A 25,213-nucleotide genomic window follows, 5' to 3' on the forward strand; every position below is an offset into this window, starting at 1 on the left:
TGACAGTTAAAGCAGTCCTTCAGAAAAAGAGCTAGAACAAACATGGGATAAAAGAGTCTAACGAACACATTTCAGCCCAGTTCTGTATCAAAAGGCTACCATTTCACAAGCTTGGATTGCAAAGTTTCTGATACAGTCAGACAGATACTGCAAATTTATATGTCTTTTATTGAAAACATCTGAGAATGACGCTCTGATCTATTCCTTTCAGGACTATTTTAAACTTCAGGGTGCAGTATAGGAGCTCACATTCCTGCTCTCTTGCTTATGCCAGCTCTAGTGCTTATGTGACCATAGGTAAAATCAGTGAGTTTGATGAAATCTGCGACTATCATTCGCAGAACCTGTTTTCAATCAGATGTGTGAAATGCCCTCTCTCAGCCCACAGCTGCATGTTTGCTAGAACAGATTAAAGGAAAGAACTTTACCTCTTATTTACTCATTATACTGTTTCAGGCAAGTCCTCACAGATCCCCATCCTGTGTCCTAATCTATCTTTAAAAAGGAAATGGGAGAAGGAAAAAATACAGTGTTCAAAGACTTACAGGAGTTTCAAAGCCAGCAAGCACTTCATATAGTCTGAAATTTTCAGGCAAAATCATAACCAAGCTACAACTTTTAATTAAGGCTGCATATATAAAAAAATAAAATACAGAATAACAGAGCAACTACTGTATGAAGAAAGAAGAATCAGAAGTTATGGCTTTACACAAAATACCACTTTTACACTTCAGGATGGGGGAACAAGATTTTTTTTTCCTTAAGCTAAACAGTAAATAGTGTTTAAAAAGTTCCTTGAGTACTCATAATTTTGGTTGATTCCAAATAGGGAATACCTGTTGGCCTTTAGTAATTTCCCGAGCTTACAATGTCACAAACTGTTATCTTCAGCACTCATGCCAGATGCTTAAGTAGTTGAAGTGTTACTTTAACCAGGAAATCTCCTTTTATAGGACACAGAAAAAGAGTCAGTGCCCTAGGCAAACAACCATGTAAGAAAAAAAAATCTTGTAAAAGCTGCTATTAGATATGTCTGACCTTATTTCAACTGTAGCCAAAATACAGGAACTGTGTAACAACAAAAAGTATAAAAAGAGTACAGGAAAACATTAACATTCCAGTCAATAGGTTCTTCTCTTCTTTTGGCTGTTAAGATAATCGCATTTTAAAAGGGCCAATATTGTAAGAAACACTGTATTTGCCAACTATACATTCTGGTTGGCAACATTACCCTTTTCTGAAACGTAAAAGATGTTACAATTAAGTCCCAGAAAAGATATGCCAAATGTTGGGGGCTTTTAATTAGTCTGTATTTTCCAGAAGCAATGTGCTTTTAATGTATTAGAAGATATTTATTAAGTCATTATACAATACTCACAACTGCAATTTCTCCAAAACTGGATTTCCTTAATTAAAAAAGCGCTAAGAGGATGTACTCTGTTTTCCTGTTCTCCTGAATGATGTACAACGTTCACAGATTTTGGGTCAAACTTCATTAAATACTTCTTTTGTCTTGTAGAATAAAATTAATTTGAAGCTATTTAACAGAGTTCCACCTCACAATCACTATAGAGCAATAGAAACAACCTTTGGGTAAATTTTGGAGTGCCTTATCTTCAGAATTTTGGCTTACCCCCTAAACTGTACCTTACCTGGCATTCAAGAAACCTAGAGTAATTTTTATCTTCTAGCGCTTCTTCCCCGATATATGTATTTTTTTAATTCTTTTTTTTTATCTGAGGTTCTGATTGCCCTTCTAGTACATCTCCCATATCGTTTGTAAATATTCCAGACTATTGTCTTGCATACCTGGACATGAAGGAACTCTGCTGTTTTCTATCCTTTAATAGAATCGACATATTCAAGATACAACAAAACCAATATATTTTTGAATGTTTTGTGAGATTTTGTGAAATGACCCCATTGCTAAAGTATAAGTAGTTGCTTACAGACAAGTTAACCAAATTTGTTTAACATCTGCACATCAGCCTTGCCACTTGAAGGATGTTGTCATTGTGAACTACTTTTGATTGACAATTCTATTTCAGGAGGTATGGAGGAAAAAGTAAAACAGGAAACATGGAAAGCAATTATTTAGAATATGAACTGCAGACTGCATTAGAATATTGATATAGTTCAATATATGAATATTGATATAGTTCAAGCTGATCCTGCAATTGCCCTTACAAATTGAAAAAAAAAGAAAGTCAGAAAATCCCAACTCGCTTACCAGCATGCTGAGTAGCATCTACTTTCTGTTAAGGTACTCTTGAGTACAGGAACTTTCCACTGAACCATCCTGTGTCAGTTACATTATCAAGCAATGTCAGGTGTTAGTGATCAGCAAGACTAACCAAAGACCCTGCTCAAAAGTTTTTTTCTGTAATCTGCTTTTCCATTAAAAAACAGTCAGCATGTTACATTTCATCAATAAAGGGTGAAAATAAAGCTCAGTTGTTTTCTAAATATATTATTTTGTATACATATCAACTATATTAAACAAAATTGCTATTTCTCATTTTTCTGATCCTGCCTTTTATCTTCTACTTCTTATAAACAGAATTACATAAATGATGCATTTGAATTCCTAAAGCAATATCTCTCTATATATTTCCCTAAGCCATCAATTTAATTTCCCTTAGGCAGGGTATATCAAAGTCATGCACGCTGAGTACTGCCTTCAGAAAGTGGAAAGGGTAAAATGTCACCAATTTATAACTTCTGTGGTAACTTACCTTGTTATGTTTCTAAATGTAAATTTTCCTTCTTGAGATGACACAGAAGATACTTTTAGAGATGGGAATTCTAATATATCCTTCTTTTAGGTACCGCCTTTTGACAGACACCAAGATGCAGGCAATTTGTCCTTGATGAGTCAGCTATATAGGTAACTGATTACCAGACTGAGATACTTCTTTGTCTGAGTGATTTGCTTCCTTTGATTATCTTTGCAAATGACAGAGTCAAGTTATTAAAATTAAAGGAAGATGTACTCTGCAGTAATAGAAGGTGTTGCCTTTTAAGGAAGACATCTGAAGGTGAAAACTGGATGCCTTAAATTGAAAGGTAAAAGCCCTATTGATTTAAACAGCAGGATTTCATCATGAATGTGAGAAAAAAATTGTCCCACAGGTTACTGAATATATTGAATGCAGTTATGACGATGAAATAATAATTCATGCTCTGTGTTATTTTAGCAGGCATGCACAACAAATTTTTTTCTTCTCTATAAACTTTCTCTTTTAGAAGACTGTATTTGAAGTAAACCTCTAGATAATTCTCATAAATATTTTCCATATACATATCCTCCATGAAGGTCATAAAGGGGGGCAAATTATTGAATTTTAATAAAACTATCCTTTATGAAGATAGATTTTTAATAAATAACTTATAAAGAGGCCTAAGAGAAATCAGCAGCACTTGTAGAACAGTAAAAGGCTAGCTAGGTTTGATTTTCTCGTGTCAGAAACAGGCATGGCTAGCTGGCTTCAGTAGGCACTATAAAGATGACAGTAAAATTAGCTGGCATTTCAAATGGTCCTTGAACAAAATCTCAAGAAAAAATCACAAGTATAAATTGGTAGTGGTTGGAAAACAGCCTTACAGAAAGGGATCTGAGATTCCTAGTCAACAGCAGGCTCAACAGGAGCCAGCAGTGTGCCCTGGCAGCCAGGAGGGCAAACCACATCCTGGGGTGCATCAAACGCAGAATAACTAGTCGCTCAAAAGAGGCGATTTGCCCACCATGTTCAGTGCTGGTGTGGCCTCACTTTGAGTACTGTGGGCAACAGTCAGGGCAATCAGGAGGGCAACAAAGCTGGTGAAAAGGCTGGAAGGAGTGCCTGAGGATTCAGAGGTTTTCTGGTTTGGAGAAGAAGGGACTGAGGGGGCACCTCACTGCCCTTTACAACTTCCTGAGGAGGGGAAATGGAGACAGAGGTCTATTCCCCCTGGGATCCAGATATATTCTACTCTATTCTAGTCTATTCGATTTTAGTCTAGTCTATTCAAATGCATTTTAATGGAAACTCAGTTATAGATGATAGTATAAACAGAAACATGAGGAAGTTAGGTCAATACTTCCTATTCAAAAATATTTTCACAGAGAACAAATATTTACAGTTATTGTTTGTTATACATGGAACAAAAAGGAAATGTGAAAAAGTATACTTATGGTATTGTTGCAAAAACAGTGTTCCATACCTGAGTAAATGTTAAACAGTAGTTTGACATTCATAATAGAAACGAAAACACAGATTTATGCAGCTTACTTAGAGATTGGTTTTGATTTTTTTTACATGTCTAAGATCTGATTTTATGCAAATTAATATTGTATCAGTCAAGTAACTTATGTTCCTTCTGTTTTTATTCTCTTATCCTCTTAAGTTCTGCTTAAGTATAAGCTTTTATTTTACCCTTTTCCCAGTTCCCAAAAGGGGTACCCAGTTTTAGGCAAAATATATAATATGATTACCAGATGTTGTGGCAAATGGAGGGAAAATAAAAATAAAATAGACAACTCTGAAACCATTTTTTTGGCTGTTGTAAAACGAACTAGTGCTATTACAGGCGACCTGGCACTAATGAGAGCCAAAAGCACACATTCTTTTCATTCCCTAAATGGAAGTCATCATTTTCAATTAGAAAGCAGAAATGAAAAGATGAAAATTGATCACCTGTCTCTGCTGGTAGCCTTTACCTGCATATATCTATTGAAGTACCCACTTAACATCCATCACTAGGGAAAGCTTTATTCGTTCAATATGCTCAGATACCTTATACAGGCATTTGGAGCTATTGAAACAAAAAAACCCATTGCCTGTTCTGAAACAGAAGCCCCCAGACACACAGGGATCACAGTTTCAGCTCTATACTCTTTATATTCATATAGTGGCTAGTACAATAGAGTTGAGATTTATACAGTATTGTAAAGCAGTAAAATTCTGATCCTTCAGTGCCTGACAGTGTGTGATTGCAAGGAATGACATGAGGGTCTGAAGTATTTCGGGATATAATGCATTTGTTTTGTGTTATCCTTCCAAGAGTATATTTTGTTGCACAGTGCCATCATGCAACTTTAACTCTATGAACCATTGCACAGTGCCGTTCCCCTTCTCATGCAGTATGAGCACCATACTGACATTACCAGCTACGTCACACACATTTTTGCCATTCTGCTTTGCTTGCCAGGCTCACTTCCAAGAGTTGGTTAGATTGAGTTACACTTTATACTTTTTCCCCTCTAATTTCTCTATAAAATATTGCAACCCCCTGCAATTATGGAGGATCTAATACAAAATAAAAGATTTAGCATGTATTTCTTTTAGTCAGGCAGAATCTTTATAAAAGCATGCATTTACACTTTTGAAGAAACTATACAACTCTGTTTAAAAACACAGACTATCATATTGGTGATTTCCTACGAAATAAAAGGATTCAATACACTGAAATCTTGGCACACTTAAGTTGGCTAGTAAATTTATTATGGACTTCAATGCACTCAGAACTTCAACCACAGTTCTTTTTCTGTAATAAGCTACAAAATAAACAATGTGTATATTACCAATATATTACCACTGCATTTCAGGTCGATGCTCTAAATTAAACTGTGGGAATCTAAAAAATATTGTGAAAATATTTTACATCCATATCATCAAAATATTTTAAATTATAGAAGGAAACTCCCTTCTCCCTTATGCTTGTTCTATTATATAACAGCATTCTAAAGAGTTCACCTTCTTTTGACTGACATGAAGTCGAATGTAAAGTTTCAGTTTTTAATTAATAAAATTGTTATGATTCAAGCTAACAAGTCAAGTTATGTATACTGCATAATAGATACTAAAAAGGAAAAAGAAGTGACAAATGAACACTGCGGACAATATGCAATAGAGTCCTTATAATCTATCTCACCACAGAATCCAGGGCATAGATATGAACAGCATTATAAAAGAAGTCCAATGTTCTGACTGACTAGGTTCTCCAAAATATGAAGCAAAAGAAAAGAAAACAATGAAAGAGTCCTTCCTTTCCACTCGAAGATTTCTTGCACAGATTCAAGAGTATTTCAGATTTCTCACAGTCTCTTTCCTCCATTTTTTCTCTTGTGAACATTATAACTCCTTAATTACTTAAAAAAAAGTATGATTTTGATTTGATAGAATCATAGAATACTTAGGGTTGGAAAGGACCTTAAGATCATCTAGTTCCAACCCCCCTGCCATGGGCAGGGACACCTCACACTAGACCATGTCACCCAAGGCTTCGTCCAACCTGGTCTTGAACACCAGGGATGGAGCATTCACAACTTCCTTGGGTAACCCATTCCAGTGCCTCACCACCCTCATAGTAAGGAACTTCTTCCTTATATCCAAACTAAACTTCCCCTGTTTAAGTTTGAACCCGTTACCCCTTGTCCTATCACTACAGTCCCTAATGAAGAGTCCCTCTCCAGCATCCCTATAGGCCCCCTTCAGATACTGGAAGGCTGCTACGAGGTCTCCACACAGCCTTGGGGGGGTGGAACTACATGATCTTAAGGTCCTTTCCAACCCTAACTATTCTATGATTCTATGGTATGCACTCCAGCCTGTGCCGTGTTGTGGCTTCCAACCTCTTTTACAGTTCCCAAAACGGCAAACTTTAATCAGATTAAGTCCTGCAAAAAGGAGTATTAGTTGCGCAGAGAAGAAAAAGAGCAATAGTGTGGTAGGTAAGCTGTAAGTCCCTACCACAAGTTGTCCTGCACAACTGCCTGCTGGCTATCAGAAGCTTGGATAAGTGTCAAAGAAAAATCAACTGGATGGTTTATTATTTCTTCAAGATTAGATTTTTTGGGAAAAACTGCAGAGCAGGCCAGCACATCCTGGGAAGCATGAACAACCAGTAACTTTCATTTACCTGCTTAAAGTTCATACTGAAATTCTGCAGCTGTGAGAAGAACAAATGTAAGTCCAAGTTTAAATAGATTTGCCAATAACAAAGATGAAATGGAAGTTTTTATAGCAAGAGTTAGTTAGGTTTTTTTTTGGGGGGGATTATTGAATCGGAACATACTGTATTAGTTGTTGAAGGAAATTTGAACTTTGCTTGAACTTTACTATCACTTTTTTTACCAACTATCATTTTGTAGTGACAATTGCTTAATCATAGGTTATTTCAATAGCTTCTTACACTTCTTTTATTGTCAATTTATCTCAATTAAGACAATGAGAGTAAATCAATATCTTCAGATTTATACCAGGTTTCACTGTCACTGAGTTAATTTATGAGTTTTGTAATAGTAACATAAAATCCATGAGTTAAATACAAAAATAAACAATAGTTGCCAGGCTATACTCCAAGCTTTTCACTCACTCAGCCTACTTTATAGGTATATGTGAGAAATTTAACCCTAACTTTAAGCTCTTCTTGCAAACTTTCAAGCAAAAGCTCCACTTGGTGCTAACAAAGTGAAACTACATATAAATATAGTTCCAGTCTAAAAAAACTTACAGCTTTTAAAATACAGAGTTTCACTACTGACTGTCTGCAAATTCTGAAATAATAATTCCTGATGCATATTACTAATACAGAATGATTACTACCCAGGTTAAGTATAAAATCACCCAGTTTCAAATAAGTAATTAGGGATTCACAAAAAACATAGATAAAGCACCTAAACGCATGATTTTTGCAAACAGATTACAATGCAGAAAATTCTTACTTTTCAGTGTTATTACAGGAAAAATAAGGAAAATTACTGAATTAATAGTTAAATTAACATATACTATGAAAGAATTATCACATTTTTATTGTCATAAATTCATATATAATTTCAATCTAGACAGAGTCACACCTTGACGCTGACAGAAATGTTGAAGTGATGACAGCCATGCTTTCACATGCACGCAATACTACGAAATGTAAACTAAGTAAACTAGAACTACCCCACAGCATGTTAACATTGAGTGCAAATTTTTATATTACACTGCCTAGTATGATCTATAATTGAATGTGGATATAATTTCTATTAAAAGGAAGTTCAGCCTTTTCAGATAGACTACTTAAAATGGACTACTTAAAATGAATGCTTATTGCCCAAAAGCCAGATAGATAAGAGACAGGCTATTTTTAATCTGCATGACTCGGAATTCTAAGAGGAAGAAAATGGTAAACTGCAAAGGGTCTTGGAAACACTAAGTCAATTTTACAGTTTTGAACTCTTGAGTGTCTCTCATTTACTGAAGTAGATGTTTCACTTAACTCTGGTTTCCAGAATACCTGTTTCATATTTCTAGAATTCATCCCAGGTTTTGCTTTTCCTTTTTTTTCTGTAATAAGATCCTGGATTCCAAAATGCCCAGTTCACATTTCTAGAATTCATCTTTTGTTTGCCTTTAATAGCTCACACAAGAATGTAACATTCATATTTGAATATTAAAATTTTTTGAAGATAGGATTTTTTTGTTCTTCAAAGTGTGTAATACCATGACTCAATTTAACTGCATTAAAAAATTATGCTAGGGCTTTAAGTCTTTGGTTTTATTGTTTTTTAGGGTTTAGTTGTTTGGGTTACTTTTTGGATGAAGGGTGATTTCTCAGATTTAATTTTTACTGATACACAAGCTAAATGGGAATTAAGCATATGTCTCACCATGAAACAGAGAATTCAGGTCATGTCACTGTAAAACAGTAATTAACATAGTTCCACTTCTGTATTTTTCCTGCCAACATAATCCTGAAAAGGGCACTAAAACTGTGTTTATAGATAGGTTGGAAAGATATAATTTCTTCTTAAAGCACATCCATGAAGACTAAGACAGTAGATAATTAAGAGGAATTGAGCAATACCTAGACTGAGTCAGGATATTCAAACCATCCCATTTTCTGTAATATTATAACATTCTTTGAATTAGTATATTTATTTTGCCTTATTCTCTACTCTGCTGAATTTCCATTATTTCAGTTAAATAATTCCATATATACTTTTGGAATTCTGAAAATTCAACTCAACAGTTGAATAACTTAAAATTATTATAAAAAATTCTATCATCCTACACAGTGCACAAAGCATGGGATGTGGGGGTGGAGACAGTGGAATTTATTACTTCTGTGTGTTGTAGTATGCAATTTATCAAGATACAGGAGCACTGACTTGCACTGGGACAAGTTAGGAATTTCCCCTAACTCCAGCAGTGTCTTCAGCTGCCACCATGGTGAGGTATGAGTAGCAACAGAAACTACTGAGCTGGCAGATGCAGGATCCTCACAAACCCTAAAGTGCATGAGAAATTAAACTTAGCACAGCAGCACTCTACTTTTTGAACAGTGTCCACTAAAATAAGTAAGAGGAAAAGCTTTAACTTTCTGTTTTATTGTCCCAGAAAGATCCTATCCATGGAATGTATTTTGATAAATACAAAATTATACTCGTAAGTCAAAATAAGGACTTTTGAATAACATCAACAACCCTATTATTGCTGCATGCAAGCTTGGGGGGGGGTCTAGAAATCTCAGGAACAGTAATTCCAGAAGTACTTTTACTCAAAGGACAGAGAGGGATAATTAAGAAGTTGGTAAGTCTCTCGCCCAGCTGTCTGCTATTTTGCTGTTGTGCTATGGGAACACAGAGAGAGAGGGAGAGATGAAGTACTTACTCCCAGAGAGCTCTGCAGTTATTCAAGATGTAGACGAAATGTGGTTTGTGTCCTGGGTTCAGCAGTAGCAGTCATGTTTCTCCTCCTTGGTAGCTGGTGCAGTGCAGTGTTTTGACTTTCGGCTCGGGAACAGAGCTGATAGAGATGTTTTGGTTTGGCCAAGGACTTTGTGAGCCTCATGCTCTGCCAGGGAGGAGGGGAAGCCAGGAGGAAGCAGAGACAGGACACCTGACCCAAACTGACCAAAGAGGTATTCCATACCACAGCACGTCATGCCCAGGATGTAACTGGGAGTGAGCCGGAAGGGCTGGGAGACTGCAGGGTTGGAGGAGGTATCGGTCGGAGCTTGGTCGGGCTTGGGGGGCGAGTTATCGGTCAGCGGGTGGTGAGGTGTTGTATTCTGTTCCCTTGTTATTTCCTTTATCATTATTATCATTGGTGGTAGCAGTAGTGATTTGTGTTATACCTTAGTTACTAAACTGTTCTTATCTCAACCCGTGGGAGTTGCATTCTTTTGATTCTCCTCTCCGCCCCTCCGAGAGCAGGGGGAGGGCAAGAAAGGGGGGGAAGTGAGCGAACGAATTACCTGACTGGGTTTAAACCACGACAGTTCTTTTTAGAACTCTCAGTTGTCTCTGTATTCTGGAGTTACAGCACAATCTAAAGCCTTACCTTTTACCCACATGGAAGAAAAAAAGATAGATATTAAGATATTGCTCTCCATTATCCAGTTAAAATGTTTTATAGCCCTGAAGGTCATGTAAAGCCTTTTTTTCTGTGTAGGATGCCTGCTTTCTGATTAACCTGAGACTAGAATTTTCAGTATCTCAGTTTAGCTAACAGGCAACCAGATTTTTGCCAACTAAAGATGGAGGAACCTAGTCTTTATCATGCCTGCTAAAAAACAGTTTTAAAGTTAAAGGGGTTCAGTGTGCTGTATTAAAACCAGGTCTTTATAAATCATAAGACTTCTACTAACTTATAGGATGATCACAGATTTCATTAAATGTAACTAAAATTACATTATATCAGAAGGCAGTAAAAGAAACACATATAGTTTATATTCTATTACCTTGACAAATATACCATGGCTGTATAGGTACTTCTTTAGGCCAAACTCAGTGAAGGATAGTTAGGTAAATTGGTCCTTAATAATTTTCATTTTCCCTCATGTATGAAAAATACATTTCCAAAATCCAGATTTTCTCAAACATATGTAATCAAGTTATCAATTTGACCCCAGGATCTCAAACTGGGATTTGACCGCACAGTTTAAACCTTGGGAAGATGATGCTAGTAGCAGCAGATCAGCAGCAGTTGCCTCTTCAAGTGTGTGGACAATGCAAAGATGAGTAGTGCATTTGGTATGATAGAGGGAGCACTTAATGTGCTATACCATATAGAGGGAGCTTGACAGCCTTGACAACAAGGCCAAGTGCAAGGTCCTGCACCCCGCATTAAGAGCAAACCCCAATATCAATATAGATTGAGTGATGAATGGATTGAGAGCAGTCCTGCAGGGAAGGGCTTGGGGATATAGGTGGATGAAAGAATTGGACATGAGCCAGCAATGTGAACTTGCATCCCAGAAAGGCAATTGTATCCTGGGTTGCATCAAAAGAAGCATGGCCAGCAAGTGCTTCTGCCTCTCTGCTCTTGTAAGACTGCACCTGGAGCAGTGAATCCAGTTCTGGAGTCCCCAGTACAAGAAAGACATGGACCTGTTGGAGTGCAGAGGAGGACCACAGAAATTATCAGAAGTCTGGAACACCTCTATTAAGAAGAAAGGCTGAGTTGGGATTGTTCAGCCTGAAGAAATGAAGGCTCCCTGAAGACCTTAGTGAGGACTTTCAATATGTAAAGGGGGCTTATGAAAAAGATGAAGAGAGAATTCTTACCAAGACCTGTAGTGACAGGACAAGGGGTAATGGTTTGAAACTGAAAGAGGGTAGACTTAGATTGAATAGAAGGCAGAAATTTTTCATAATGAGGGTGCTAAAGGCACTGGAACAGGTTGTCCAGAGAAGTTGTGCCACACACCTGGAAGTATTCAAAGTTGGGCTGGATGGAGCTATGGAGCTTTGAGCAACCTGATGTAGTGACAGATATGCCTTCCCATGTCGGTGGGGTGGACTGGATGATCTTTTGGGTCCCTTCCAACACAAACCGTTGTATGATTCCATGATTTGTCTGGCTACTATCATCCAGTGATTATCTGTGCAGTCCTAATAGATTTTCTATCTACTGTTGTTAATGACACTATATAGACTGAAAGGAAACAATTTAATGTGCCTCAAGAACAGAACCAACATTTATTGGAAGTATGATGTCCCACATTCAGGTCCATTCAATTCAAGTGATAATTTTCCAAAGGAAGGAAAGATTAGTCGTTCTATCTATCTATCTATCTATCTATCTATCTATCTATCTATCTATCTATCTATCTGTCTATTTATCAAGGGTCATCAGTAACTCATTAATGTGAACAATTCAAGGCATATTCCTCCACCAAAGGAAGCGATAATAGATACAGAATTACACACCTCTGCCATTAAAATCAGGTTTGCATGTGTCCTCTTGTATAAAGTTATAAATTCAGTGCAACTGAAACACAGCAGATTTACAGAAATAAAGATATCTTTCAAAAAGAAGATAATCTAGACTAGAATAGATACAAATCTTGTCAATCTTTCAAACTGCATGCTGTAATAATTATACTAGTTTTTTAACTTTCATAATAACAGTTTGTTTTCCACATTGTCGTTTACCTGAAGAATTTTTTGTTTTCTTTTTCTTACTTACTAAGCAAGTAAAAAATACCTGGAATTCACCTATCTTCCAATGTCAGACAGAACCTAGTGAGTTCTCAGGATCATATTTACATTTCATCAAGGAATTAAAAACTGAAATACACTCATAAAACACAATTCTCTGGATTTTTTAAATTCTATGTGTATATTCTGAATTTCTTTTGTTCTTCTAATTCAATCACAGATCTTCTATAACAAAGATTAAATTCCATAGTGTCTTAAAAGCTTGACTGCCACTGTTGAAAAGCAGTATTTAATGCCAAACATAACTGTATTTTTTTTATTAATCCATTTAAAATCTTCCAATACTTTTCTGTTTCTTATAGGAATGCATCTGTACATAGTACTCTGATGTGCTAGAACATTCTTGAAACACATTAACCACGTTAATAGATAACTCAGCAAAAGAAGTTTCCTGTGTTTCAAAATCGTGCATGCCAAGAATATGAATCAACTTTGCTATCAAGAAAGATTAAAAAAAACCTTTGTAAATGCCATTCTAAATAAAAAAAAAAAACACAAACAAAATTGTTACACCTTACCTTGCATATGTAAAATGCTGTAAATATGAACATTTGAGCAGTCTATATGCTATTCTATACAAAGTATATGTTTTCTTCAATAAGATAAATAAACTCTAATGTTTGCTGTTATGAGCAAATTTTTAGTTTAAATTTCTATGGCAAAGTATAACCTCAATAAATAAACCTTCATGTGGAGAGGAGCCTGGTATGTGCAAACATCCAGGAGCTAGAATCACACAGGCAGCAGAAAAGACTTGTGGTGTATTGTCATGGATCTAAGGTTATTTTGTTATTCAATCTAGTGCTGACAGAGGAATTTTTATAATGTCAAGAAGATGCAGTTTTTCTATTTGAAAGAAATATCAAACTATCTCAATATTATAATTCATCATTATGGAGTTCTTTATATTTAAAAAGATAACGTTACATTACTTCTTGACTCCATATTATCTGCAACATAAATTTAATCAGGGTATATAGCTTGTTTTGTCTGTATTACCTTTGTATCATCTACCCCAAAAACCTGCACACAACAATAATAAATACAGATAAACATTAACATTTTCCTCTTCCTATCATTACCCATTGTTTTCAAATTGGTGAGTCCTCATCCTTGGTTAATTTATTTTTCTTTACATGGAATCAAGAAGATTTTAATAAGAAAAAGATGCAAGTTTTCAAAACTTGTTAAATCAGTAAGCCAAGAGCAAGCATGACCTAATGACAAATTTAAAATAAACTAGCCCTAACATCATTATAAATATCCACTCATTTTTGTCTAAGGTGAAGGGGCCTGTCAAAAAGAAAGTAACTTAGCCCAGTTTCCATAAAATATTGAACAGAATTCAAAATCCACCACCAAGAGTGGTCTGTTTTAAAACTAGCCCAAGGATGTAGGATCAATCAATCAATAAATAAAGCAATCACATCTTTCTATGAAATTGGTGATGAAGAAAAGAGTCACTTACCTAGAACCCCCAGCCTGTAATTGAGAGTGATAACAATGACATTTCCATAACTTGCGAGAATGCTGCCATCAATCATATTGCCAGTACCCTCCATGTAAGATCCACCATGGATGTAGACCATAACGGGTTTCTTGCTGTTCTGATCATGAATGTCTGAAAAAATTCAAGTAAGGAAAACATAATAAAGTAATAAAAGATATGGAAATATGGTATTAACAATTTGTAACAGTGCTAAAAGTATTTCCTATGTTTTCAATAGGAAATTTCACCACTTCAGCTGGTTTACACAGTTCAGGGTCATCCTACAAGTCTAATAGTTACAGCTTGAGTATTTCTCTTGGTTACTTCAAACAGTATTTCCTCTGAAATGTTCTCTGAACACTTGAAATATCTTCAGTATTTCAAGGAATTTAATTTGTATATAAAAATCTAAAAGCCTAAAGAGAAAAATCAAATTATGGAATAGTCTTGTCTTTTTTTAGAATATTCTTATCCAAGTATAAATCAGCACAGAAATATCTGTACATATCATAATAAAATTAGAATAATGATCTATACTTTCGCATTCCTGACTGAGACATTATTGTCAAAATTATAGTCCCAATAGTTCAGTATGAGATAATATCACAAAATCAAATTGTTCCAATAGAAGTAAACATAGTACACTTTTCCTTCTTCAATAGCATATGAGTTAACAGAATTTATGTGAATTCATGGACCAGATTTTTTGTACTGAAATCAAATGGTGTCTTCTGTGTTGTGCTTTTCCTTGTCATAGTAGCTAAGTCTTAAAGAACAGCCTTGAATTAATGCTCTGTAATGGTATTGTTGATCTTCTGTATATGCAAAAAAGCTCTTGACTTCTTGCAAACAGATAAACAACTGGGTCTTTATTTATAAAAAAAGTTACACAAAATTGACAGCAATACTTTCATACTTCATGGTGAGCTATAAAGATTAACTGAGTTGTATTCAGTACTGTATTCATCTCTCTTCCTTTATTAAGCAAAAAGTTAGGTTCCTGATCCCAGAGATGGTTCGGACAGTTCTACAGTAACAGTGGGAACAGGGCCTAAGCTCCTTTAAAAAGCAGAGGGCAACTCAGCAAGCTGCCATTAGGTATACACACCTTTTACAAATAATTTGGTGTATCTGCATGTGTAATAGAAGCACTTTTTTTAATCATACAGTATAACATACAAGAGAAGGCAGAGTCTCTGATTATTCTAAAACAGAGCTTAAAACACGGTGTTTGGTTAGGATAGGCGTGTACTGAATAGTGGGAAAAGGAAGTAACGAAATTAAAAGCTGAGCTAAATACTTAGAGGTAGGGCATATAGGTTTGAAATCTTCCAAAACTCTTCCTTCTCCTGAACATTGTTAGAAAAGATAACAAACGTGATCAGCAGTGAGTTACAACATATATAAAACATGCTGTATTTTATGTACTGTACTTGAGCAGCAGAACAAATTTTTTTGTCGTAAGTTCTTAATTGTTGTGACTATAAGAGTAATGCAGCTATTACACAGATCGTATAAAGCAATGAGGTGCATTCCAGTGGATGTATTTTTTTTTTATTCTGAGCATTTTCAGCTAACTATATGAAAGTGTTTCTTCTGTAAAAGCAAAGCTAAGCCCTGAAAAAATGAAAGCAAAGAGTTATTTAACACAATTATTTGTGCTACTGAATTACCTCTCTCCAAAGTCTCATGGCATGGTTTGTTGTATTTAATCTTTCCTTATTACATAGTTCTACCTTAGGGTTGAATCTTTCACTGCTGAAGTCAATAGGAGGTTTCCTCTTCCCCTTCAGTGGGAACACGATTAGCTTCAACATAAAGGAAATGAGCTCCACACTTTATATTCTCAAATCTAAAGTGGATGCCCTTGTTAACCACAAAAAAACCCTAGCATTTTTAATTTTTTAAGAAGTCTTAGTTACAGCGTATTCATAATCCAATATATATCTTAAGTTTTTCAAGCAATTCTGGTTTTGATTCTAATTTATCTTTTGCTTAAATACAGAATTTGATATAGAAAACTATGGTATCATTTCTAAAAAAAACACCTATGCTGCAGAGAAATAGGAATGTATTATTCAGAAAATAACAGAGAAATTTTGGAGTATTTTGAACAGCATTGTTGTTTTATAAGAAACAGTGTAATTCAGTAATGAGTGGGGTACAGTAGAGGGCAATCAGTGTGAATCAAAGACCTGAGATTTTTATTATGGCGTTTTGTGTACAGATAGATAAGCTGCAATTGAGCTGAATTCCCAGGAAAAGCAGAGATAGTGTATGCAGAATGCATGATTCTAAGGCAAACAACAGGGACAAATATTTCAGTTATTTGAACTGAATTCAGATAGAAGAAAACAGGAAAAAAAAACAACCCCAAACCATGGAATAACGCTTTGGATTGGTTGAGAACAAGAGGATTAAGAAACATACTGCACAAACAACACACCAATAAACTACCCAAGATTTTTATCTTTTCAATTAATTTGAAAAATATTTGTCTTAAGTTGGTAAATACAGAAAGTAAAATACACTGTCAGTGTGACTTTAATGAAAACAGTGAGAATAGACGAAGATTTCATGACTTCTTTCTATATCAGTGCATCCCAAACAGACTGGATGTCCCAAGGCAAGAAAAAAGTATTTCCTTGTAAAAATTTTTTGGGTACTTTACTTAACATTTCCTTCAGTGAATCCAATCCAATTCTGAAAGAAGTCAATGAAAATGATTGTAATTGATTTCAGTGGGAATGTGGTCAGAGTCAGAACAAACGTATCTCAGAGGCAAGCTAATTACAGGAAAAAAAACAATAAAGCAACATCAACAGCTGCCTTTATTTTTGTGTTCTGAAATAAACCACATCCTGTGAGAAAAAAAAATAAGTACATAAAAATAGCAAAGACAAAACACAATTCAACTGCATCAATGTACAGCATGTGCCCTGGGGAAACAGTGGAAGTAAAAGAAAGGCGAAATGTGATTTTTTTCATGACTTTCAAACAGGTGAATTTAGAAAATACGTAGGAGGGAAAAGAGCACATGCATGCTTTTAAATTCCATTTTCTCAACCTAAGAAAGAATAAAGGAAAAAAAAATATGTTGTTTCAAATAATATTTATGTTACTCACTTCACACATATTTAGGGACAACTTTTACACCTATGTCAGAGGAACTGCAGTCTATATGCTAATTTGAAATTTAAAATTTCCAAAGAAGAAAATAAAGAAGCACGCTGAAGTGTGCTTCTGCAAATAAGGGACTAAAAATAATGTTGAAATAACAGCAATAACAATAACAATGATAATCACTATTATAATAAAAATTTAAAAGTTTATGTTCATGCATCAGGGTTGAGCTTTGAAAAAACAAAAAATACCTTCATCTTCACCACGATCATTACTGGTTATATCATCTGCGCTTTTCTTTGTGTTGGCTCCTGGGATCATAGTGAGGAGGAGAATAAAGGGAAAAAAAGAGAATTCAAAACCAGCAGGTTCTCAAAAAAAAGCCCTAAAAAAAACTAAAAAAAAACCCAAAACACTAGTACAAAAAAAAATGTAACAAAAATGTCAAAATCTGTTACATTTGAAATTGAAAAACAAAAAAGATGCAAACTGCACATAAACATAAAATGTCAAGAAGAACAAATTGAAAATATTTGAAAAAATGTATCATATTCTGTGACAATGCAGTTACTTTAGTTAAAAGTGATTTCTGCAAAAACAAAATTAATGTGCTATTAAAAAAAATATAAACCAAAAATTATATTAAAAAATTGACCAAATTATGGTTTCTAAGCAAGAAATGCAATTTATGTCATTCTGTTCTGTAACCTTGTAGAAATAATGCCTTCAGTTACCAGCTTCAATGACTTAACATTTTATTTATGCTCATTAGGATTTAAGAATCAGCCACAACCTGAATTTTAGATGGAAATAATGCCAATGAAATTATCTTTGAATCTTACTCAACTGGACAAAGATAAACCATAAAGACCTTCAAATTTAATCTCATTTCCCATATGAGTAAGAAGATATATAAAACAACAGACTGTAAAAAGGTGAAACAGATTTGAGTAGATTCCAAACATGAAATTGGTCCAAAAGTAGCCATGGTTCATAAATTATCACATTTCGTGCTCTTTAGAAAAACCTGGAATTTAGCTGAACACAATTACTTACCATGATAAAGAACTTGTACTTATTTATTAGAAGATTTAGTAAAGAATATATTTTAATTTGTATTCAGTATGCTTGTCAAAATACTTGTGAGGTGTATACATGTGCACAGACACACGCACACACAGATAAACACACATGTCCATACATGCCCTAGACTGTGCTTATGGGAGTAAGAGTAAATAAACATAGCTTTTCCCACTCATTTCCTTGTGTTGTATTACTGTTTCCTGGCAAAAAAAAAAAAAAAAAAGACACCAAGATATCCTTGTACCCAGCATTTCGTTGTGATGTCCTTGCTCCTGTAGCAAGTAGACCTCTTGTTAAAGGTTACTTGATAAAGAGTGAAACATGAATAGGAAACTCAGTTTCTAATTTAACTCATGAATTAAACATGGCTTCTAACAAAATCAAATGGTTTAAGTCGCTACATTAACCATTTTTTTCCTGAATTGTCTTTATTTGGAAGTGTGTTTTCAGGACACACTGAAAAAGAGCAGTATATTAATTTCTGTATGTATGAGTTTGTGTATGAACTCTAGAGTATGTCACAGAGACATCATATTTAGCTAAAATAAGTATTTTATTACTTCTTTTTATTCTGTTATTTAAAATGTCCTCATATCCCTAAAAATTCAGGGTTTCAAGTATCTCTCAATCCATGATTTTACAATCAGTTTTACAACTGACAGAATGCAGTTAATCGTTACTACTGTATTTAAGAATTGCTAATATATTCAGTTTGGGGTTCTGTGTACTGGTTTGCTTCTCTTTGATACAGACAGAATACAGATTTTCTACAGAAATTTTCTGGAAACACTGCCACTATATATGGAGTAATGGTGATTAGTGAGTCAAAATGTGAAAAGCAGTGGCTGAGACTCATCTTCACACAAAGCTCACATTTTCACTGCCACTGTACAGTACTTATTGTGTATGTAACATATCAGTGCATTCAATTATATGTATTCAGTACATAATTAGGTAAAATATGACTTTTAATGAAACACAAATGCTCTCTAATCTGTCAACTTCGTTGAGAAATGTTAGATACAGGCTCTAAATCTCAGTCAACATCCAAGTTTTGGATGTCATGTGGGCTACTTTTTTCCTCACTAAGGAGCTCTATGTGCAATGTAATTGTAAAGTTTAATTCAGTAAGCATTCATTTTTAAAAGTTTTTAATTCTTAAACACTGACCCATGTATTAATAAACTAGAAAAAAAAAAAAATTACTTGATTTCATTTATCTGTGGATGTAAAGTCACCTTGTATTCTGAGATGCATTCCCAGTGCCATGCATACATCTATCACAAATGAAGAAGTCACATTGTAAGCACATCCTCTGGCTCACATTTCCTTTGATAATGAATAAAAATCTCATTCAGAAGAAGATTTTCTGGGGTTGCAAGTCTTCCCAGATGTATTCAAAATTTATGCTACATCTTCCTCTATTCACATAATAGTGATAATATATGTGTGTGTATGTATATATATATTTTTTCATATATATATATATATATAATGTAGTCAAGTCCCATGCATGCAGTTTACCATTCCTTGCATTTTAGGTATCCACTCTGAAGCCTCTAATGGCAGCAAAAAATTATCAGCGACTGCTGAAGCTGACGCCATTTCTCTGCAATTTATATGCAATTGCTCCATCTGTCACACAGTACACCTTTTGACCCCATTTAATTTTGGGAAATGCTTGATTTTCAGAAACCACATAGCACATTATTAGTTGTATGACCTCCTAGTTTCACATAGAGCATGCTCAACTTTCTGGAAACTTCCAGCTGCAACCAGATTAATACAGGATTTAGTAGTCATTCTCTCAGTGATATGTTTTATTTATACAGTCATTTCAATAGATCTCTAAAGCTCTTGATTTCCCATCCCATGACAGCTATTATAATTTTACAATCACCTCAAGTCAACAGTTCATTACAGACTCAAGGGATCATCCGGAAAGTGGAACTGTACTTTCTTTTCTGCATTTCTCCCAAGACTGGTAGGTTGGCTTAAATTTGAGTTTCACTTAGTGGGCAAGCCTTGAGTCACACAGTATCACAGTATCACAGTATGCTAGAGATTGGAAGGGACCTCGAAAGATCATCTAGTCCAATCCTCCTGCCGGAGCAGGAACACCTAGATAATGTTACACAGGAATGTGTCCAGGCGGGTTTTGAATGTCTCCAGGGAAGGAGACTCCACAACCTCCCTGGGCAGCCTGTTCCAGTGTTCCGTCACCCTCACTGAGAAGAAGTTTCTTCTCAAGTTTAAGTGGAACCTCATTTCATTTCCAAAAAGAGGGGTCTATCAATGGGGAACTTTTGTGGTCATAACACTGTCCCTGGCTCATGGCTATGGCTAAGGCTCTCTAGCTACCTTTATAACCATACCAAGAAGTTCTCTACGACTCTATGTCCTAATTTCAGCTATAATTATTTTTTCTTCTTCCTAGTAATTGGCGCAGTGCTGTGGTTTGGCTTTAGTCTGAGAATAATGCTGATAACACACCAATGTTTTAGCTGTTGCTAAGTCTCTCGTGCTCTGCCAGTGAGGAGGGGCACAAGAAGCCTGGAGGACCTGAGCCAAACTAGCCAAAGGGGTATTCCATACCATAGCATGTCATGCTCACTATATAAACTAGGGGGAGTTACCTGGAAAGGACCAGATTGCTGCTAGGGTAGGGCTGGGTATTGGTCAGGGGGTGGTGAGCAATTGTATTGTGCATTACTGCTGTTTATTGTGGTTTTCCTCTTCCTTTTCCCCTTTTAGTTTTATATTCTCTCCGCTTGTTATTTCCCTTATCATTATTATTAGTAGTATGCTCTACTTCAGCTACTGGACTGTTCTTATCCCAACCCATGGGGTTTACATTCTTTTGATTCTCCTCCTCATTCTGACTGGATGGGGAAACGTGGCGGGGAGAGCAAACAGCTGCATGGGTCTGGGTTACTGGCTGGTTTTAAACTGTGACAATCTACATACCTGTATTTTTAGAAGCCTGTTGATCTGAATTAGAGAAAAAGAAATACATGCATATTGTCTATATTTAAATAACCATTACTTCTTCATTATTTCCTGAATATTGGCAAAATGTGTGTGCAATTGTGTGTGGGTGTATACATGTGTGTAAATATATACACATGTATGTATATGAAAATGCTCTGTACAGGTAATAGTCTGAACACAGGTTTATTCTCTGGCACAGTCTTCCCATAAAGGTATTAAAATGAAATTATAATCTGTCAGCAGTGTGCATAAGTCCAGCAAACAGCCACATTCAATGATTTCAAAGCAGCCCTTAGATGGGTTCCATCTCTCTCCTAAATAAAATTAAGACTTAGATTCCTACTGTAGTTTTTAATGTGGAAGCCAATGAAAGCTCAGAATTTTACTTTACTTTGTCTGAATTAGATTTCTGGGAGTTTATTTTAATTCCTATATCATCACTGAATAGCAGAAGACCATGATTACAATGGCTGTTATTTTAATACAACAACAACAGAACTATTTGGGTAGCAGCTGCTAATTCTGTATGCCAGCAACATTTAACTAAGGAACATGTAACATAATTGGGTTTGTATTCTTTATGACTCCAGCTACAACACACATAAAAAAGAAACCCCAAAGCACTAGAATTTCAGACCACAGCAAAAGTTTAAATGCTGCTATATGGCCAGGAAATATTTCTTTTCAAGAAAAGAGAATTAAAAGGCAATTCTTCGTCAGATATTTGAAATTGGATGGTAAGAAAATGAGGAAAAATCCCTACAGTTTTGTGTTCCATACATTAATGAGGATTAAAACAACAAGAAAATGCTATTTCATAGGCTTTTTTCAAATAGTTTTAGAGAACTTATGAGAAAAAAAATCTATATAGACACTTCTATTGAAAAACTAGATGTACAGACGATACACAATCTTGATCACTATTGGGATCAAAAAGAGCTTACAAAAGATAGTAACAACAGTTACCACTTAGGAGCTATGTTGTTACATGAAATTTTGGCCTGCCTACATTCTGATTATATGTACTATCCTGTATTCATCAGCTAAATGCTACTGACTCTTATTCCAAGTAGCATGCAAAAGATAAATAAAACCTTAATTTATTTAACTTTAGGCAGTATTTCTTCCCTTTAGTCATTTTTTTCAAAGCTTCCTATATATTTAATTTTTGGAAAGTGAGTCATTCATTTCAGGAAGATTGTTAAATACATGTCGTGATGAAGATACTGGTATTTACACTAGACACTTGTCATAGTTACTGTAAGAACCACACTTGAAAGCTATTTCTTACTCTGAAAATATTTTCATTTGTTTAGATTGTATTTATTCGTACAATCATAGAATAGTTAGGGTTAGAAAGGACCTTATAATCATCCAGTTGCAGCCCCCCGGCCATGGACAGGGATGTCTCACACAAGACCATGCTGCCCAAGGCTCTGCCCAACCTGGCCTTAAACACTGCCAGGGATGGAACATTCACAACTTCTCTGGGCAGTCTGTTCTAGTGCCTTGCCACTCTCAGAGTAAAGAACTTCTTCCTTATATCTAACTTAAACTTTCCCTGTTTAAGTTTGAAGCCATTACCCCTTGTGCTATCTCTACAGTCCCGCTCTGCCATCCTTGTTGATATCCTTGAGATACCGGAGAAATTTCATCCTGGAAAAAACTGTAAAATTACTAAGTTTTATCTTTCATCCTGTCTTACTTTTGGCACTTTTTTTTTTAATAAAATAAAATACTTTGTATAAAAAGTACTCAGAATAACAATTTTTAAAACTTTCAAATTAAGGTTTAAAACTTTGTTACACAAGTTACACAACATTTATAACTTAAAGTCTTTAAATACAGAACATTGCTTTGACATAGCTGTCTATAATGGCTCAAAAGAAAGAAAGCATTGTGCAGCCTATCCTTTCAGTGACCTCCAACAGATAAGGGGAGTGTTTCTTGAACTTCCAGTGTAACTGAATCTGCTTTATTTGACAGAGGACTGGGCTGAGACTGAAATACTTACTAATTGAATAGTGAAAGACTCATTAAAAAGCATAAATCTATCATACAGTTATTTAAATTAATTTAGACACGTGTATTTTTTTGTAGAAGCATCCGAAGGAACACTGTCATGAAAGTGTGGCAGTGACCTCTTATAGCTTACAGTTCTCTATTAAACTGGTGTATTTGATGAGATGTGAACATAAAAATGCTAATGTCTGAGTGCACAATACTGCTACATAGAAGCACAGCATTTCCTTCCATCCATTTCACCTCCCTCACCAGCAAAGCCATTTTGAAATTTGTCAACGATACCTACATGCTACTTTCTTGAATTACAACATCCAAAATATAACAATCAGTTCAATATAATGAAATATTTAAAAATACACTCTTTCCCTTTCTGTTACATATACTGCCTCTGTGCTGGCAAAGCTCTTTGGGCACATGCAAAGTTTTCAGCATATGAGAAGTCCTATTCAAAGAAAATACCAGTACATACAAGCTTCCACACTGTCATTAAGCTGGTTTCTGTCTTGTTTGAGGACTGACAACATAATTAAGTCTATAGTAAATACTACAGCAAAGATCCAAGAATATGAAAGCCCCTGTAGGATATATAAATCCCACTGCAAATTTGTCCAGAAGTACATATAATATACAGCACTGGCAAGTCAGTGGGTGTAAGATATGGGTAAAGTAGAATTAGCTGCAGAGGGACATAAGGTTGTTAATATGATGATTATACTACAGTTAGGCTTCTAAGAATATACAGGACTTCTAAATTAGAATGCACAATTCAACATTTGTTATTAAGCAAAATTCCCAAGCCTCCACGTAACTACACCCTATGCAACATAGGTAACTAGTCTGCAGAAGGAATCCCATGATGTTCACCTAACACTACTTTCAACTAAAGTGTGAATATTTTCAAATAAGCTTAAGAGAGGTAAGTACCTATGTCCCATTAAAATGAATGAAAATGAATGTGTAAAAAAATGTGAACAGCCAGTTTTAATAACTAAAGGTAACTGTTACACCCTCTGCATGCTGCTGAACAACGCAAGCACGTACTCTGCATTTAACAACTGCTGATGAAGTTGTGCAAACTCCCTTTGGGCATTTGTAGGCAACACTGGAAGCTGTGAGCTGAATAATCAATTCTTAAGAATACTTCTAATTATTTGGTGCAGCTATTTTGATTCTTCATGATGAAAACAAGCTCAATTTGCAGCTGCCTTCAGAGAATTCAGGAAATAATTGTGTTTGTTATTTCAGTAGATCCTGTGAGAACGCAATTTTATCCACAAATGATACAGCTGAATAAGGATCATTTCAATTCACACATGCTATATAATTATTAATTATATTAAGCTAGCATCAAAACAGCTCATTGGAATCATGATTTAAATTTTCAAATTTCAGTACCACAGCAATCTTCCTAGTATCTGATCCACCTAAACTCCACTCAAATTTGACAGTTGGTTAGTTTTGACGCATGCTATGTTTGTGGATTATATATCTTCTGGTGGACTAATCTTTTCTCTATTGACCAAAGTTAATGAGAATTCATGTCTTATGTTGGTTTTCCATTTTGCAATGTTTCAAGAATAATTTAAACTTAGAATTTTCATTGTTGGGGTTCATGTTTTACTCAAAATTTAGAAAGGAACAAAAGTAGCTTGTCAATTATCATTATGTGACAGAAGTGTGAAATAAGATGAAAATAATAAAAACTTCTGTATGATATACTTACTACATGGCATGTGACATTTGTTATAGCACAATATATTTTACTATTTATTCCACCTGAAAACAAGTTGAATTTTGCATTTAAAAGAATCATACATGAACAATATAGAATCATATGTTAAATGATACAGCTTATGTATGCAATTACTTCTGAGAAATCAAATTCCAGTCTTTGGCTAAATATAAATAGTTCTTGTGAAAAGGAACAAGTCAAGATTTTATTCTTTTGGTTTATGTAAGCAGTATTACTTTATGTGTGCTGATGTTACCTGTTGTCGTATGTACTTCAGTTCCTACAGGAAAAAAAAAAC

At 35.1% G+C, this 25,213-nt stretch overlaps 1 protein-coding gene across 6 annotated transcripts in view; it reads right to left on the reverse strand.

Annotated features, from left to right (window-relative positions):
• The window catches only part of NLGN4X (neuroligin 4 X-linked), a 182,027-nt gene that overhangs the window by 64,781 nt on the left and 92,033 nt on the right, over positions 1-25,213 (reverse strand). For 4 of the 6 annotated variants that reach the window (XM_061459844.1, XM_061459845.1, XM_061459846.1 and 1 more), the window contains 2 exons: positions 17,336-17,395; positions 13,941-14,093 (listed from right to left, as the gene is read on the reverse strand). The exons of 1 other annotated variant lie outside the window; for it this stretch is intronic. In XM_061459844.1, the coding sequence (XP_061315828.1) occupies positions 13,941-14,093; positions 17,336-17,395 (213 nt within the window). The remainder of the gene's footprint in view (positions 1-13,940; positions 14,094-17,335; positions 17,396-25,213) is intronic. One more of the 6 variants, XM_061459848.1, reaches the window with a different exon arrangement.

Source organism: Pezoporus flaviventris, unplaced genomic scaffold, assembly GCF_033815535.1.
Source record: "Pezoporus flaviventris isolate CSIRO_AGI_PZ_B2104156 unplaced genomic scaffold, CSIRO_AGI_Pfla_v1 ptg000030l, whole genome shotgun sequence".
In the NCBI taxonomy this organism is placed as follows: domain Eukaryota; kingdom Metazoa; phylum Chordata; class Aves; order Psittaciformes; family Psittacidae; genus Pezoporus; species Pezoporus flaviventris.